This window comes from Coffea eugenioides, unplaced genomic scaffold (assembly GCF_003713205.1).
Source record: "Coffea eugenioides isolate CCC68of unplaced genomic scaffold, Ceug_1.0 ScVebR1_2344;HRSCAF=3357, whole genome shotgun sequence".
NCBI lineage: Eukaryota > Viridiplantae > Streptophyta > Magnoliopsida > Gentianales > Rubiaceae > Coffea > Coffea eugenioides.
In genome coordinates, this window is record NW_020862823.1 from 13209 (window position 1) to 29068 (window position 15860).

The window sequence follows — 15860 nt, forward strand, 5'->3', positions numbered from 1 at the left end:
TGAACTATGGCACTTGCTCCGGTGCATGGTTCGCAATATCGCCATATCGATATGTTATCGAGTCGATTATAACGGGAACGAAAGGATTGATATGATACACGATCCGAATCGCAGAATATGATCGTATCCGCGACGGACCGCTCTGACTCAACGCGGATATTGGCTGATCCGAATCCGTGATGCAATATCCTATGTTTTCAGAACCGGACCGGTATCGACTGGGCGATGGTCAGGATCAGGGTCAAATGGTCACCGGTCGATAGGGTCGAACCAGATGACGTCATAAATAAAAATTATTTAAAAGTTAAAATATATATATAAAACTATCTAATAATATCTTAATATTAATAAGTATAATTCATATATAGTTTGAATGTTCAAAAATGTTAACAAGAAAATAAAAAGAAATTAGAACAATCAAGTAGCAATTTATGTTATTTAATAAATATTAACAAGTTTAGAATTAAAATTATGAATTTAATTGTAAAATAACATCAAATTTTAGGACAATATTTATAAAGTATGAAATATTTGAGATATATTAATAAGTTTTAACAATTTAGGGGGCCAAAACATAATATTGAAAAGATTGAGTTTTTTTTTTTTATAAATGCCCATTGAACCGGAAAAACTGGTTTTTTCCCGGTCAAATCCGGTTTTTGACCGGACTTTAAATTTCCAGTTTTTTACCATGACTCGGACCTGACACTTGGCCGGTTTCCGGTTCGACCGGCCGGTCCGGTCCGAGTTTCAAAACAAAGATGATATTGGCCGATATATCGGAGTCAACTCAGAGTCAACTTGGATATTTTTTTAAATTATGCATTTTTTGGTATTTTCTAATTTTAGTAATTTTTTCAAAATTTTTGGAAACTTTCATGTGTTGTGTTATAATGTACGTATCACCCGATATTCAACCGATATGTCGTGACAGATGTGAAACAACCGAAGCCGCGACGCGACCGCGACCGGTGATGGCAAACCATGCTCCGGTGAGATGCCAAAAGCCTAATGGCATGTGGTTCAAGACGACACAATGATTCATTACTTCTCCTTTTCCTGTTTTACGGGAAAAAAAATATACTATTAGGAAAGGTCTATGAGAGGACAGATCCTCGATTTATCTCCAATATCTTCCTATCATATCAACTGGCATTGGAACCTCGCTTCAGTTACTGACTTATTTCTGTTGCCACGTTAAACCAAAATTATTGATAGGCACATTTGTAACGGATTACATACATGGCAAATATCGCGTAGAAACATGCATGTCATTAATAGGTGGTGCCTTCTTCCACTTTCCCCATCAAGCATCTGTAGGCAATCACTTAAGGACGCAGATTGCGTATACATAATATATCCCCACCATGAAGGAACGGATTGTTCCTTACATCGAAATGGTGGACTACAATACCTTCGCTAATTAGAGTGAGAGCATAAATTTTGAAGACAGAGTTTAGGAAAAAAAAAAAAACTTGGCCTTAATATGACAGCATGAAAGTCTAGATATCTCAATTCAGTTGACAAGGATATTAACTAAAGTAGTCAACTCGAACCTCTCCCTAACTGTATCTATTTTGAATCAAATGTTCTTAGCGTTATATTGATCTAGGTATTTTCCTCCGTAACAATTTGTGGTGTATCCACAAAGTCCTGGTGCAGAAAAGTCAATTGGGACTTGGATCATTATCAACTTTCAGAAGGGGAGAACCATGCCATTCTTTTTTTTTTGGGCCAATAGTTAACTCCTACTCCAATATTTAGGAGAGGACTAACTAGAGGGAGAGATTACAACCTCTGAACTAAAGAGGTACACTATTGCATGCCCTCTGAATTTTACTGCAGATATGAAAGGCAACGATGGTATTCTGTAACGGAGGTGCAGTGGGCCATTGGCTAGTTGGGCAACTATCTTACATAATACTGAAAATATCAGATTAGATGTTGAAGTAGCTTCTGCCTCTGCCCTCTTTCTGATTCTGGAATCAGCTAAAGCAATAGCAAATCCCACTGTAGATTTTGGAGCTGGTAAAAGGCCTTTGAATCATGCCAACCTCTGTGATATCATTTTATCAACCCAAATTTGGGCAGATTCATTGCCCATTCTTTTCCAACATGTCCATCCCAAGGTAATTAAATGACCTTTTGCTTCAAAAGTTTTCTCCTCATCATCAAATTTTCATTTTTTACTCTCTTTTTTCTTGGTATAATCCCTCCACTATCCAAGAAACTTTAAATTCTCTCTGCTTTCCATTTTTCTTCTTTGTTTGGCACGATGTTTAACGCTTCTAGCGGCCGTGTGTTGAATTATTGTGCATGAAAGACACCGAACCCCGCATAAAGGCAAAGCTGCCGCTGCCAGATGTTGTCAACGAAGGATGGACGCTAAACCGGGAGAACATGACAAGAATTACTACACGTTGCTTGGAGTTTCAATTGATTCAACTTCTCAACAAATCAAAGAAGCTTATTGGAAACTCCAAAAGAAATATCATCCTGATATTGCAGGTCAAAAGGTGATCATTTTCTGGCCACACGAGTTCTTATCCGCACAAAGCTCCTTCGTCTTACTCTGCAGTTCTTTGCAACAGGCCCCTTCATCCTACATTAATCTCACTACTTGTACTAGTTCTAGCGTCTAATTCAATCACATGTAGTACTCGCACAGTTTTACCAGCACACCTGAAATATTATTACCTATATTTTGTTTCAGGGTCATGATCGTGCCCTGTTGATGAATGAGGCCTATAAGGTTCTCATGAGTAGGGATATGAGGAGACAGTATAATGCTTCTATTGGGTGGTTTCAGAATTCATTCGGAAAAGACGCATCTGGTGTCGATTATAGTGTGTGGAATGGTCCCTTGAGACCCCAAGCACTGTTTGTTGACCAGAATGCCTGTATAGGTATAATCATCATTTTTTTCAGTACTTGATCATGGATGGACTGCCCTTCAGAGATCAGACTGAGAAGAATCACGAAAACCATCTGTAGCTAGGCATTCTTCACAGTTTACTCTTCATGCCTATCCCGTCCGATGAACTCAACTCTTGAATTGTTGTAGGTTGCAGAGAATGCGTCTACCATGCTAGAAACACGTTCACTATGGATGAATCTCTGGGATGTGCACGTGTTAAAGTTCAATATGGAGATGATGAAACAGAAATTCAGGTGAGCCAGACGAGCACAGCATTAGTTAGATAAAACTACTAAATACATAACTAATCATGTTCCAGATCTAGTAAGGCCAGATAGTTCATATGAGAACTATTCATGGGTATCTTTCGAACAGGTCTCAGTTGACTTGTGTCCTGTGAACTGTATCTACTGGGTAGATGCAGAAGAATTGCAAGTGCTTGAGTACCTAATTCAACCTCATCCTAAGAAAGGATATGGTATATATGGCCAAGGATGGGAGAGACCTACCAACGTTTTCATGGCTGCAGAAGCCTTCAAGAAGCAGCTAAAGCAGCAGGCAGCAAACCGCCAAAAATAAGGTGACATTGCCCTTATTCACGTGTCATTAACCTAGTTCATATGTAAAGGTGCTCTAAGTTCTTCACACTAAGTAGAATTTCTGCTATTCCAAAACCTTGCCAGGTAAGCTGATCGACCAGCTTAATGATAAAGACCCAAAAATTATTAAGAATTAGGACCTGGGCAAAGAGTAATCCTCCTATTAGTTAGTAAAGCAGAAGACTCAGCATTTCACAGGTATCAATGCTATCGAGGAATTGAACAATTATGACGTAGCTACACTTACAAGTACAAGACAAAATTCACTTGTTCAGATGAAAGTTGAGGTACTTTTATCACTTGATAAGATAGACTTGCACAATGTTGTACAGAAAAATAATCCAACAAATACAATTTTTCTACTTTGCTCTGCTAATTGCAGGAGAAGATTTATACCCAAAAATCTTCAGAATGTGTAGAAGAAATGATCTAACCAGTTAAGCAGAATATAATACTAACATACAAGCTACAAAAGGTGAAAGAAGAGGCAAAACCATCTTCAACTCTTCTCTACAGCGTAGCTCAAAATTGCAACTTTTCAAGGCCAGGAGCTGTAGCTTTGGTTCCAAGTTCGACTGATAGTCTCTATATGAGTCATCCTCAGAACCAATTCTTTGATTCGCATCCTCCACTTTTGGTAGATGCCCCTTACCCAATAATCTTATCATAAATATTTGAGATAAAATCTATTAGCCAAAACGCAGGATCCAATATCCACTTACATCATTCGTAGAGATGACATTTTCCTGTTCCAGCGCAAACTGAACACTCGTCAGCATATCCAGCAACATGGCTTAAGCAATATTTGATTCTGTCATTTAAAATATCCTGCAATACCATCTCTTCTTATTAGAGTGTAGTCCTGCCAGCCTTTTGCTCAAAATTGAAAAGTAAATCTTCGTTATATTTCTGTTCCCTAGCCACTAGTTGAAGTGGTTTTTACCACCCGTCCCAAGCTTGAGTGTGCCAAAACTTAAATGACTTTAAGATGCCAAAAGACGAAAAAACAAAAAGCAAAACAAGATGTTTTATTTGACAGAGATACGCATGGGAGTAAGCACAAAAGCAAAATGGACAATTTCCGTACCACGAGTAGTTCATGCAGGCCTAGAGGTGCTGTAACGACATATGATACCCCCGGATGTTCCTTGGCAGCTTCAGCAGTTAAAGAAGGGATATCCTGAAAAAAATGGAAGACTCAAAATCCATTTCGCCAGACCTCCAACATGTTTTACAGATGACCGACCAGCTGTTGATTGAGATCAAGATTGAATCCAAACCTGTCAACCTATCAGAAGGATGCTGAGATGACAAACCGATTTACCTGGTTCCAGTGTCGTCCAGGGAAAAGGAAAAATGGGCTCACAACAATTCGGCGTGCTCCTTTCTGAACACACGAACTAAATGCATTCTTGATGGATGGTTCTGCCAATTCCTACTAGAAGCCAACGCAATTTGCAGGATAAGAAATTGCTTGCAGAAAGCATAACGAAGGCCAATCACCAAGTGGAAATGAATCTCAGAAGCATGAAATTGCATGAAGGAGATCACACAAATAATACCAAGTTACTTTATACTCACCAATATTAACTTTTTACTCTTCTATGGAAGGTATATCCATTCTATTGGTGAAGTTAGTTTATATGAGCTTATTACATGCAGCACCAGTGTGTGTGTGTGTGTGTGTGCTTGTGTTTGTCTATGCTTGAGTACAGATGCAAATTCGAAGGTACAGAAAGAGAACAAGGAATAATACCATGTGGGCAGGCTCCACAATGGGGTACTTGGTTTTCTCTTTGAACATTGTAACAAACTCACCTGAGAAGGGGTCAGTTCAAAACAATTGTAAAAAAAATAAAAATAAAAAACTGATAAGGGTTGAAAAAAGAGAACCTTAGCCAGTGTAACCGCACAAAATCCACCGAAATAGTTACCATAGCATACCGCCATCAGCCAGCTCATGATCTAAATTAACATCTTATAAACAAAAATGAATACTACCCCTAAAAAAAAATTTTTGGCTTGCTTACTTAGCATAAGATTTGACTCCTTCCGACGCGAACCATGGTCCACAATGATCACACCATCGCCATCACCTACTCCGGGCAACCCCTGGCTGAAGCCACCACGGGCAGTGGCCAAACACGGTTGTGTTCCAACGTATCTTCTTTGCCATGGTTTTTGAGGTACTTTTACAAATCCAGAGGCCGCCCGTCCGTGGTTTCTTCCATTTAATCTTATTTCAGGGCTATAATTTTATTGTATCAAGACAAAAACGAACCCCGGTTACTGGCTTATGCACTCGAATCATTAACAGAACAATTTCGGTATTAAAATACAATAAATGAAATGAAACAACATATCATTTGTATAGTATTACCGGTTAGAGAGGATACCTTCTCCTGAAACTGAACTGACTGAGTAAAGAGGAAGACTCCATAGATAGAGAGAGAGAGTTCTGAGCTCCTCGCTCCTCCACACTCCACAGCGTCATTTTACTAAACCCCGTCACTCTTGTCAAATGTGGCGCATTGGGCATTGGGCCTAGCCGGTTGATCCTGGACAGCTCCGCCGTTTATGAAATCCTGTCTTTTGGACACCTCTCACAGCTCTTGTGGCCCAAAAGTTTAACAGACAACTAGACATCTGACTCCCTGGCCGCAGAAGCGAATTATGATTTGGGCTTTTGGGCTATGACATCTCAAACCGGCATCTGACTCCCTGGCCGCAGAAGCGAACTATCATTTGGGCTTTTGGGTTATGACATCTCAAACCCGGGACCGGAGTGGACCATCCTCCAGTTTACGGTTGGCGTAGCGCGTGATTAACTTTAAAAAAGTCAACAAAGACGGCACTGGAAGGACCCAGCTGGCAGCAACAATTAATAACATCACGAAGAAAAAAGATCAGACCTGTTTGCAGGGTGCACCTTGCTTAATCCATTATTGGATGATGATGATGATGAATAACTATTAGGGGCACGTATATAAATAAATTCATGAATGAGCTGGTGTCGCTCAGTTACGTATATATAATAATTAAGAATGAAGACCAAAGCTTTTCTTATTCTTATCAAAATAATAAAAGATAATGTATATACTATCACCGTTTAATTTGTAACATATATATAAAAATTAAATTTTAAATATAAATTTTATATGATTATCATTTATCTAACGTTAATGGGTGTACACACTGTCAGTACATGAAAGATTAATTCTACAGAAAAACACACACATGCGCTGTTGTTTTTTTCAGTATAGCATATCCTAGTGCAATGCAATTGAGTAAATGAGTTTGGGTGGAGTCGTGCACGATTAAAAAAGTTACATAAAAGAGGAGTTGCAAACTTTGAAAGCTAGCCTACCAAATCACATTTGTTGATGCAACTCTTCACCAGTTCACTTGCAATCCACCCATGATCATCAATCAATAATGCCAACTCTATTCAACTAATCCATAAAAGCTTACATGGTGGGCCTTTGAATAATTGTACCATCGGCATCTACTATTAGCGCTCGTTCTTCTAGAGGGCTCAAATTTGCACTGTGTTCTTGTTAGGGTGCATTGATGGTTATTAGTTATTGGAGGGAGGCGCATCTGAAAATGCAGTGGATGGATGTGTACTATCGAACTTAATGATGCTGTCCTGTCGTTTAATTTACTGTAACTCTCAAACGTCCATACCACACACACTTTAGATCCCTTCTTGTCGACTTTGCAATTGATGCCTTCATTTGACAACACGCCACTGATAACCTTAAGCAACAGGAACAAACACGTAGCAAGTGTGTGTGTGTGTGTGTGTTCTTTTTCTTTTTTTGCTATTGATTACCTGTTTCGACTTCTTATGGAAGCATCTTGGTCCAACCAAATCTTAAAAATAAAAACTTTTGCTAGAGTTTTTCTTTCTTTTTCTTTTTTTCTAGATTGACAAGAAAACCCGCAACAATTAATCGAGAGTTTGCGCTGAATAAATCCCATCTCGAAAGTTTCTCTTCTTCCTCTTCTTTTTAATATCCTTTTTCCTTTATGAATAAATGCAGAAGTGATAGAAACTTGCAAGAAGATGTACGCCTAGTTTGGTTTATGCCTTCAATATATTTCTGTTTTTGGAAAATGTTTATTCATCTGGTCCCCGTGACCTCCCAATTATATTTGAGCAACTTTAAATCATGATCAGTGATACATCTCTGATTGATTCACATTTATTAAATTGTTACCCAGTCACTATGATGGTTATTCATTCAAATTTTTATGTTTGGTTACAAAAATATTGGAGAGATGAGTGAGTGAAATTTCAATGTGCCTCGTTGGAAAGTGGAGCATTTCATTTTGGTCATTTCCAGAGATGGCAAAATGATCATTAAACTAGTAAAGTAAGGTATCAACAATTACGGATGTTCATAGGTTTTACGTGCCGTTGCACTCGACTTTTAGTGAAAAACCGGGCCGCCGGCCTAATGAAGGAATTAGTAACACAAAGTACCAGCAGTAAGTTAGTACTAACTGACAAAGGGGCCCAGGACTAATAACTAATTAGGAATTGAATGAGAGTACAACGAAACAGAGCAAGTTCCTAAATACCTTACCCGAAATCGACGTCACCGCACCAACTGCCCCTGCCCCAAATCCCGGGCCCCCGGCGACAAAAAGGCGGGGTCTTCCTCTGGCTCTGGTCCCCGGCAACTCAAGCAACGAACCAGTGCTGCTTAGCTTTCTGCTACCACTAGCACTCAAGTACTAGAAACTAATCGGCGCGAGGAAAAGTCGTCCTCAATCCTCAGCCCACTACTCCACTCTCACTTCCAGGGAAAACTATCCATCTCTTCTCTCTCGCTGTTTCATTTCTTTCGAAAGCGATTGTTACTCCTCTTAACTGCCGTTTCCGCTATCAGTCTCACTCTCACGAGCTTCTTGCTTGTCCTTAGTTGATCTCCTTGAAATTCTGCAAGAATCCGTGAGGTGTTTCAGGCATCAGATTTGCCTATTTTTACTATATGCGGATCTATGTTTATGTTGCTGATGAGCAGATTCTGATATTTAGTTTTGTGAACTGAATCGCCTTGAAGCTAAAGCGGAAGACTTTTAAAGCAGATGGGAGTAACTGCCGAGATATTTGAAAGTAAAAGGATTATTTCTGTGCGCAAGATTTATTTCAAATCATCTCTCTCTTCTGGGATTTCTGAAGGAAATGCGAGAATCTGCCCAGCTGTCTCAGGTTTTGAATGATTTGAAGGAGGTTTGACTCAAGGTGAATTAGATGAAGCGAAGGTCTAACTCCCAGAAATTTCCGTTGCATCATAGATGGAAGAGAAAGTTAATTATTTTGCTTCTGGTTGGATTGTGTTTGGGGACTGTGGCATTAATGGAGACTCAGTATTCTCGAATCAAGAAGCTGGCTATATCGTCACCGCCTTTTGTACAAAAGCGCAAAATTGCGTTTCTATTTATAGCAAGAAATCGCCTTCCTTTGGACATTGTGTGGGATGCCTTCTTTCAGGTACTAATCTCCCAATCTTTAGAATTCTCTCTCTCTCTCGTAGAGCTCTTTTTTTTTTTGGGAGGGGGGTTTGGGGATTGTTTTTCCTTGATTTGTCTTCATAAAAAATTTATATTTTCGAACACATTTGATTTTAGTGGCTGCATAACACATTGGACTGGTTGCACTATGTTTTCCTTTTTTGAATAAATACACTATTAAATTCTTGATTGCTATATTTGTTGACTGGGGGACAGTTAGGGGTTTGTATAGAAATGTCTTTTAGGAAATTGTGCTATCCTCTACATAATTTGCAATCTGGCAAAGTCATTCTAAGTTGTTGGTATAAACTGTATACAGCATATGATTTGGACTGAAAATTCACCATGTTATTAACAAATACCAGAATTCCAGTTTCTAGAGGTGGTCCAATAGTATGGCTCCAGTTGTAAACCAAAAGTCCTTTAAGACTAATCTTTTTTCTTCCATCCAATTTAAGCTAAGCTTTCCTCAAAAATATAGAAACACTTGTGGATAAGCTTAAATTGTATGACGCCGTATATGAATGATTTACCATCAAGCCTTGTGGTTTTGGCATCATAGGAAATAATCTCAAAAGGAAGTTAGCCATAATTCAAATTACTCTGGATGTTATCATTACAACTGTTAACTTTAAGTACATTCAAGCTATTCGTAAAACCATTGACTGGAGAAGGTGAATTGTGAGCATACGTGTCCAATGTCATATGGATAAGACATGAGATTGATAAATTAAAGTGACCATCTTTTATAACCTTTGGCAGCTTACAAATGTCTTGTTGTATTGAATATGGTGAGAATAGCTACTTCTTCCAGTCAAGTGTTACAATGTGAAATCTATCCATGAATGGTTTCTTTTAAACCTTTATTTGCATATTGTAAGTTGTTATGTTGGCTTTCAGGGTGATAAGGAGAATAAATTTTCAATCTATGTGCACTCAAGGCCTGGTTTCCTGTTGAACAAGGCAACAACAAGATCAGCATACTTCTTGGGTCGCCAAGTGAACAATAGCATACAGGTTTTGTGCCCTGTAAACATGAAGTCTTTAAAACTGCACTGCTATCGCTTAAAACATTCGGCTGTTTCTTTCTTGGAAACTCTTGTGATTCAAGGAATAAAAGCTTGCAGGAACTAAACTGATGGACTGCCATTTTATGTAATGGCTCAATCAACTTAAAAACTCAATCATATAAATGGCTAGTCTTACCTCATTGGCACCAGCTTTGGTAATAACACATCCAGAGTTCTTTTTCTGGTTTAATTTTGATATTGTGCCTTTTATTTAAAAAGCTAGAAAATTATTTCTCTCTCTCCTTGTTTCCCACTCATCTCTTCCCAATTTAAGACTTGGAATCAACTTGTCCATCTTGTGTCTGCATTGGCTAATAGTTTTGGCCTCTGTAGCCATGCTATACCTTATTCTGCTTAAGAAAGTTCAGTTTCTGGTTGTCTGAGATCATATTCTTGCAATTGTTAACAAAGGTTTGACTAAATTTTAGTTTGTTAGTTCTTGTTTTAGAGCCTAGAGATCATCCCAGTAGGATTTTAGTCAGCTTTTCCATTACTTGATTACATAGTTCTTGTTTACCTTTGTGGTCCTGCTAGAAATGACAGTATAATCCAGGGATATATGTGCCTGAAATTCAGAATCAGGAATTTGGACACAATTTTGTGCTTTCACTTACTGTAAGTGCCAAATGATACAGAATGAGCATCCTTTTGCTTGCCAGGTGGAATGGGGAGAGGCAAGTATGATTCATGCAGAACGTGTTTTGCTTCAGAATGCATTAGAGGACCTACATAATGAGCGCTTTGTTTTTCTCTCAGACAGGTTATGATTTGTCATATTAGTGCTGCTTTTCCCTTGTCATGGTTTCAATTAATTCTTTAGATATTGGTACTACTTGATGGTTTCAACTAAGAATTTCTTGGATCTTCTCAAAGTATTGACACTTGATCTTTATTCCAGTTGCATTCCTTTATACAACTTCAGCTACACATATGATTACATAATGTCTACCTCTACTAGCTTTGTGGATAGGTGAGGGACTGGTGCCATCTGTGCTTTTATATTTGTAATTCTTAATTTCCTTGTTAGTCAATTGTTATAGTTAAGTTTAGGATGAATTGATAGCGCTCTTCCAATGATTGTTGGGAGCAGTTTTGCTGATACAAAAGAGGGGCGGTACAATCCTAAAATGCATCCTGTAATTCCTGTTGAAAACTGGAGAAAAGGATCTCAGGTAACAATTCAAATCACTAGTATTGTTTCTTTGAATTTGAGAGAAGATCCATTGAGGAAAATGTAAATGACTAAAAAGGGGAAGGACAGAAAAAGAAAGCAAAAAGAAACTATTCTATGAAACATTGCTCTACTTAAACCAGACTTTCAGCTTTGCTCTTTCTATTATCTCCTTGCAGTGGGTTGTTCTGACAAGAAGGCATGCAGAAGTCGTCGTGAAAGATGACGTTGTTTTCCCTGTGTTCCAGTGGCATTGCAAGGTAAGTCTTTCCACTTGTCTTTTGTGCGATTATTTTGCTATCAGGAAAGAGTATATTCCATGTTGAGCCATACAATACTTAATTGTGCTGTGAGACACATTTTAACTGGTTGTAGATAAGAATGTTATAGAAAAGCTCCATTAGGTCTTGTGTCTGTTGGGTTATCAGTTAAAATGGTTTTCAGGACTTCAGTTATTCTGAATGACTTGTAGCTGGCCCAAAATGGTGCCTTTTGAAACTGTTCTTGTGGTTGGTCCACATCATGCATATAGAAGTTTGCCTCAAGTTTTCAGTTTTAAATTTTTAATTAAAACACTTATGGCAACTGATTGTTGAAAGAGTCAGCATTTGAAGAATAAGGATTTGTTGTTACAAAGAACTAGTGATTATGTTCATGATCCTAACTCCACAGCTTCTTGTCCATTATCATGTGGTTTTATGCGTGCTCAAATCCTTTCTTATGGAACTCAGTGAAATTCATACACAATCAAAAACCAGTAGCAAGAATTTCCTGTCACTTATGTAAATTGTCTTTTACAATTATGCAGAGGAAGTCATTGCCCGAGTTTTGGCGAGATCATCCCCTTGTGAGTGCTCCATCTTTTCTGTCAGTTCTTATCGGTCTCTTTCTCATGAATATGTGCACATTTTATTTTCATGGTTAACTGACATGCTATATTGTGCTTCCTCCCTTTCAAAATGGAAACACTACCATTCTATTTGGGTTGCATCTATAGTATGTCCACTTTCGTTAAATTGGAAAGTTCATATTATAAAATATTACTTCTTTTTACTAACTTCAGATGACAAAGGAAATATTCCCCTGCTCTTTCTACAGATATCAATAAACGTAGATAGTTGCTCAACATTTTTTGTACCTTCCCTAACTATGTATCTTCCTTACTAGTCTTCTACAATATAACTAAGGCATCCATGTTAAAATGGAGGGATATTTTCTTGTACTTTTGGAGTATATGAAATGAATTGGAAATATATACAAGTACTTGTCCGCTTGCCTTTGTTGGAGAAAAGAAAAGCAATTACTTGTATATCATTTTTAAATGGTCATTCACTCCCTTTCTAAGTACTGTTATCATCTGCAGCCTGCAGAAGGATGGAAGGAGCATAACTGTATACCTGATGAGCATTATGTTCAGACTTTGCTTGCTGTAAGTGTATTTTTCAGTTAATAAAAGATTAATTGAATCTTTGTCATTGTATCCTTTTGATAGGACCTGATCCATCCTAAGGTGAAAAGATTGCACTTTCAGTAACAGGAGTACTCTTAACACAAGAAATCTATAGAATTTTATTCGCTGCAAGTGGTTCAGCATAACTAAATTGTTTTCTAAAGTTTACTGTCACTAATTTGATTCAAATTTTTAAATACTTGATGTCATGTTATGCAGACGTTCAATCTCTCAATCCTTGATTGGTTTATATTTAAGAAATTTTTTTATTGTTTGTTTAATTATGGTATTATTTCAATATCAAGGGCTCAAAAGAATGGTTCTGGATAAATTGAGGGGTAATGGTGCGGAATTTTTTATTTTTTATTTTTTTAAATTTCCAGCAAGGGAGGGGTAGGGGGATTTGAACTCAGGACCTCAATTCATGGGGCCTCAACCTTAACTAATAGACCAAGGGCTCTTCGGCAATGGTGTGTAAGTTTTTAAACCTTAGATAAAAAATTTGTTTTCAGATTTTGAACCCAGCCTTTCTGATCAGAGGCCTCTGGCCTTGGATTGATGCTCTGGCAAGGGGATTGAAGAAATTAAAATGTAAAAGAAATTCTTTGTCAGAATCATTAGGAGTTGCATTTGCTAAAAGATGCTCTTGAGTCAGAAGATTTGGGTTGACCCAAATCACGTCAGATGCACGGGGGTCATACGTCCTTTTTGTGGTTTATAGTATCTAAATCTCATGTAACTTTGTAGTTCTTGATCTCTAATTCAGCAAGAAGGCCTGGAAGGAGAAATTACAAGAAGGTCAGTCACTCATACCGAATGGGATCTTTCATCTTCGAGAGACCGTGAACGGCGAGGTTGGCATCCTGTGACTTACAAGTTAGCTGATGCTACTCCCACGCTAATCCAATCAATTAAGGTAAAGCATACTTAATTTGGTAGAGTTCTCCCATTTAACAACACTTCATGATAGCACTTGCTGACACTGTCCGGTGCCTAAAAATTTGTTTATTTACCCGAAAGAACAGGATTATCAAACCCAATCAAAAGCATACCTCGTCGTCAAGAAAGGCATTCCAGTGATTTGTCATGGAAATAGTAACTGGAGAAGAGAGTGCATTATATACTTTCACCCCAGCTGTTCATGTCTTCTGATGCTATGGAAGTCTAGATATTAACTTGATGGTTAGATATTTAGGTTGAACAAAAACAGTAAAATGCTAACTAGGAAAATGATAGGGAGACATATTGCAATATCATATGAGCAAAATCCTTACAACTTTTGCAGGATATTGATAATATCTATTATGAGACGGAGTACCGTAGAGAGTGGTGCACTAGCAAAGGGAAACCTGCTCCATGCTTCCTTTTTGCAAGGAAGTTTACCCGGCCTGCTGCTCTACGGCTGCTTAACATGGTAAGCTGCATATAGTTTAATTTCTTTCAAGCCATAGATTTTTGAAGAATGTAAAAATAATGTGCAACATCTTGATGTCGGATAAATGTTTGGATTCTCAACTTCAAGCTGTGAATATGTAGGTCACTGGAGATCTGAGTACTTAATGATATACTTTTTTCTTTTCTCCAGACTGCACTCGGAGTCCAGGGTGGAGCCTCGAGTAACTCCAAGAAGAAAATATCATCGATCAGTTTTGAGTTCAATACCAAGAAGAAAAAGTAGGCTTAGAACGATGAATAATTTGTTACTCGTGATAAGAATAAAATAAAAATTGTGAGAGCTGTAAATTAAGAGATGGCAGTAGAAAAAGTTGAATGTGCAATGTGCTGATGTATAGTAGTACCATGCAGCAATTTCCACGCTTTCCGTAATGATACTCAATCTGTTTATCGCCCTTCGGTTGCCGTGCCCTTTCCAATTTCCATCCCGGCGGTCCGTGACTCCGTTAGTTAGTGGTGGAACAATGCAGAAGGACGACGGAGGGTAAATGTGCCCCGTGTATCATACATGTATCATACAGAACAAATCACCGGAACAAATAATGGGCCCCGTGTGCCTTGCTGGTGAGCACATCAACTGTTGTTGTACTTGTATGTATTGGGATAATTTCATAAACCTCCCTTGAGGTTTTTTCTAATCACACCTAACGCCCCTCAAATTTCTGAAATCACACTTAGTACTCTTAGAATGACAACCTTTGTAACATGTCAACCCTTTTATGCAAAAATATTATTAAAAAATGTATTTAAGAGAGATACTATAATATTCTTTCAAGTTTGCCCTTTTGCAAGTTGATTTTTGAATTTTAGAAGATGAAAATAAAAACAAATAGAACTACAATATTTACATAAAAATTGAGGAGATGTAAGTATAATAACTATTGAATTGTATAATTTTTGTTGATTCATATGACTGTTATAAGGTCTGTGCCAAAGTTTTGGATAGAAAGGAAATAAAATTTTTTGAATATTGTTTGTTAACCAATATTTCAAAAATTTTGTATATTTAATATGCATTTTATCATTATTTCAACTACATCCCAGCCTTTTTTTCACCAAATGAATGATTTTAACCTATTTTTTCCTTACCTCTTAATGATTAAATTAGATAACAAGATAAAATCGTTGTGAAAAAAAAGATAGATTTTCTATGTTTAGATTGTCTAAATACCTCAGAACCTATCTTCGGTTGCATACGCCAAAAAAAAGGCCCAAAATGCGCCCAAATTTTATGGCATTTTTGTTACTTTATTTTTACATAATTGAACATAAATATTTTTTTCTTTTTTCTTGCCTTTTCCTACGTAAGAAATATGAAAAAGGTTGAAAAAGAATCAACTTGTTTTTATTTTCATCTTCTAGTTTTCAAAAATCAACTTGCAAAAGGTCAAATTTGGAAGAATATTATAGTCTCTCTTCTAAATACATTTTTTAATACAATTTTTACCTAAAAGGGTTGATATGTTACAAATGTTGTCATTCTAAGGCTGCTAAGTGTGATTTCAGAAACTTTAGGGGTGCTAGGTGTGATTAGGAAAAACTTCAAAGGAGGTTTCTGAAATTATCCCTATGTATTCCGTTGGAAAGTTCTTCACGCTAAGGCCGAGTCCATCAGGTTACATTGTATTGCCGCCGTTAGTTGTTGCAATCAGTTAATGGGAAAATTCCTGACAAA

General features: G+C 37.6%; 3 protein-coding genes across 3 annotated transcripts; 2 read left to right on the forward strand and 1 right to left on the reverse strand.

Moving 5' to 3' along the window:
• The first annotated feature begins 1784 nt into the window (after positions 1–1784).
• Positions 1785–3878, forward strand: LOC113756446 (chaperone protein dnaJ C76, chloroplastic-like). Its single transcript, XM_027300131.1, has 6 exons — positions 1785–2129; positions 2324–2516; positions 2714–2906; positions 3065–3171; positions 3293–3497; positions 3601–3878. The coding sequence occupies exons 1-5, from the start codon at positions 2047–2049 to the stop codon at positions 3494–3496; spliced, it is 780 nt and encodes a 259-aa protein (XP_027155932.1). The 5' UTR covers positions 1785–2046; the 3' UTR covers position 3497; positions 3601–3878.
• Positions 3799–5987, reverse strand: LOC113756447 (sirohydrochlorin ferrochelatase, chloroplastic-like). The gene is made up of 6 exons (XM_027300132.1): positions 5913–5987; positions 5547–5764; positions 5273–5334; positions 4841–4951; positions 4604–4696; positions 3799–4344 (listed from the first exon to the last, which is right to left on the reverse strand). The coding sequence occupies exons 1-6, from the start codon at positions 5954–5956 to the stop codon at positions 4240–4242; spliced, it is 633 nt and encodes a 210-aa protein (XP_027155933.1). The 5' UTR covers positions 5957–5987; the 3' UTR covers positions 3799–4239.
• A 2176-nt stretch (positions 5988–8163) lies between these two features.
• Positions 8164–14823, forward strand: LOC113756450. Its single transcript, XM_027300134.1, has 11 exons — positions 8164–9019; positions 9940–10056; positions 10769–10869; positions 11008–11079; positions 11200–11281; positions 11460–11540; positions 12089–12127; positions 12644–12709; positions 13497–13646; positions 14016–14144; positions 14316–14823. The coding sequence occupies exons 1-11, from the start codon at positions 8780–8782 to the stop codon at positions 14406–14408; spliced, it is 1170 nt and encodes a 389-aa protein (XP_027155935.1). The 5' UTR covers positions 8164–8779; the 3' UTR covers positions 14409–14823.
• Positions 14824–15860: the final 1037 nt, after the last annotated feature.

Excerpts from the sequence above, each read along its gene's own strand:
- LOC113756447 (XM_027300132.1), bottom strand. The coding sequence starts at position 5,956 with ATGGAGTCTTCCTCTTTACTCAGTCAGTTCAGTTTCAGGAGAAG. Across the intron at positions 5,765-5,912 it reads CAGTTCAGTTTCAGGAGAAG|CCCTGAAATAAGATTAAATG; the intron begins GTATCCTCTCTA and ends ATAAAATTATAG. Across the intron at positions 5,335-5,546 it reads GGAGTCAAATCTTATGCTAA|GTGAGTTTGTTACAATGTTC; the intron begins GTAAGCAAGCCA and ends ACCCCTTCTCAG.
- LOC113756446 (XM_027300131.1), top strand. The coding sequence starts at position 2,047 with ATGCCAACCTCTGTGATATCATTTTATCAACCCAAATTTGGGCAGATT. Across the intron at positions 2,517-2,713 it reads CTGATATTGCAGGTCAAAAG|GGTCATGATCGTGCCCTGTT; the intron begins GTGATCATTTTC and ends ATTTTGTTTCAG. Across the intron at positions 2,907-3,064 it reads TGACCAGAATGCCTGTATAG|GTTGCAGAGAATGCGTCTAC; the intron begins GTATAATCATCA and ends GAATTGTTGTAG.
- LOC113756450 (XM_027300134.1), top strand. The coding sequence starts at position 8,780 with ATGAAGCGAAGGTCTAACTCCCAGAAATTTCCGTTGCATCATAGATGG. Across the intron at positions 9,020-9,939 it reads TGTGGGATGCCTTCTTTCAG|GGTGATAAGGAGAATAAATT; the intron begins GTACTAATCTCC and ends GTTGGCTTTCAG. Across the intron at positions 10,870-11,007 it reads TTTGTTTTTCTCTCAGACAG|TTGCATTCCTTTATACAACT; the intron begins GTTATGATTTGT and ends TCTTTATTCCAG.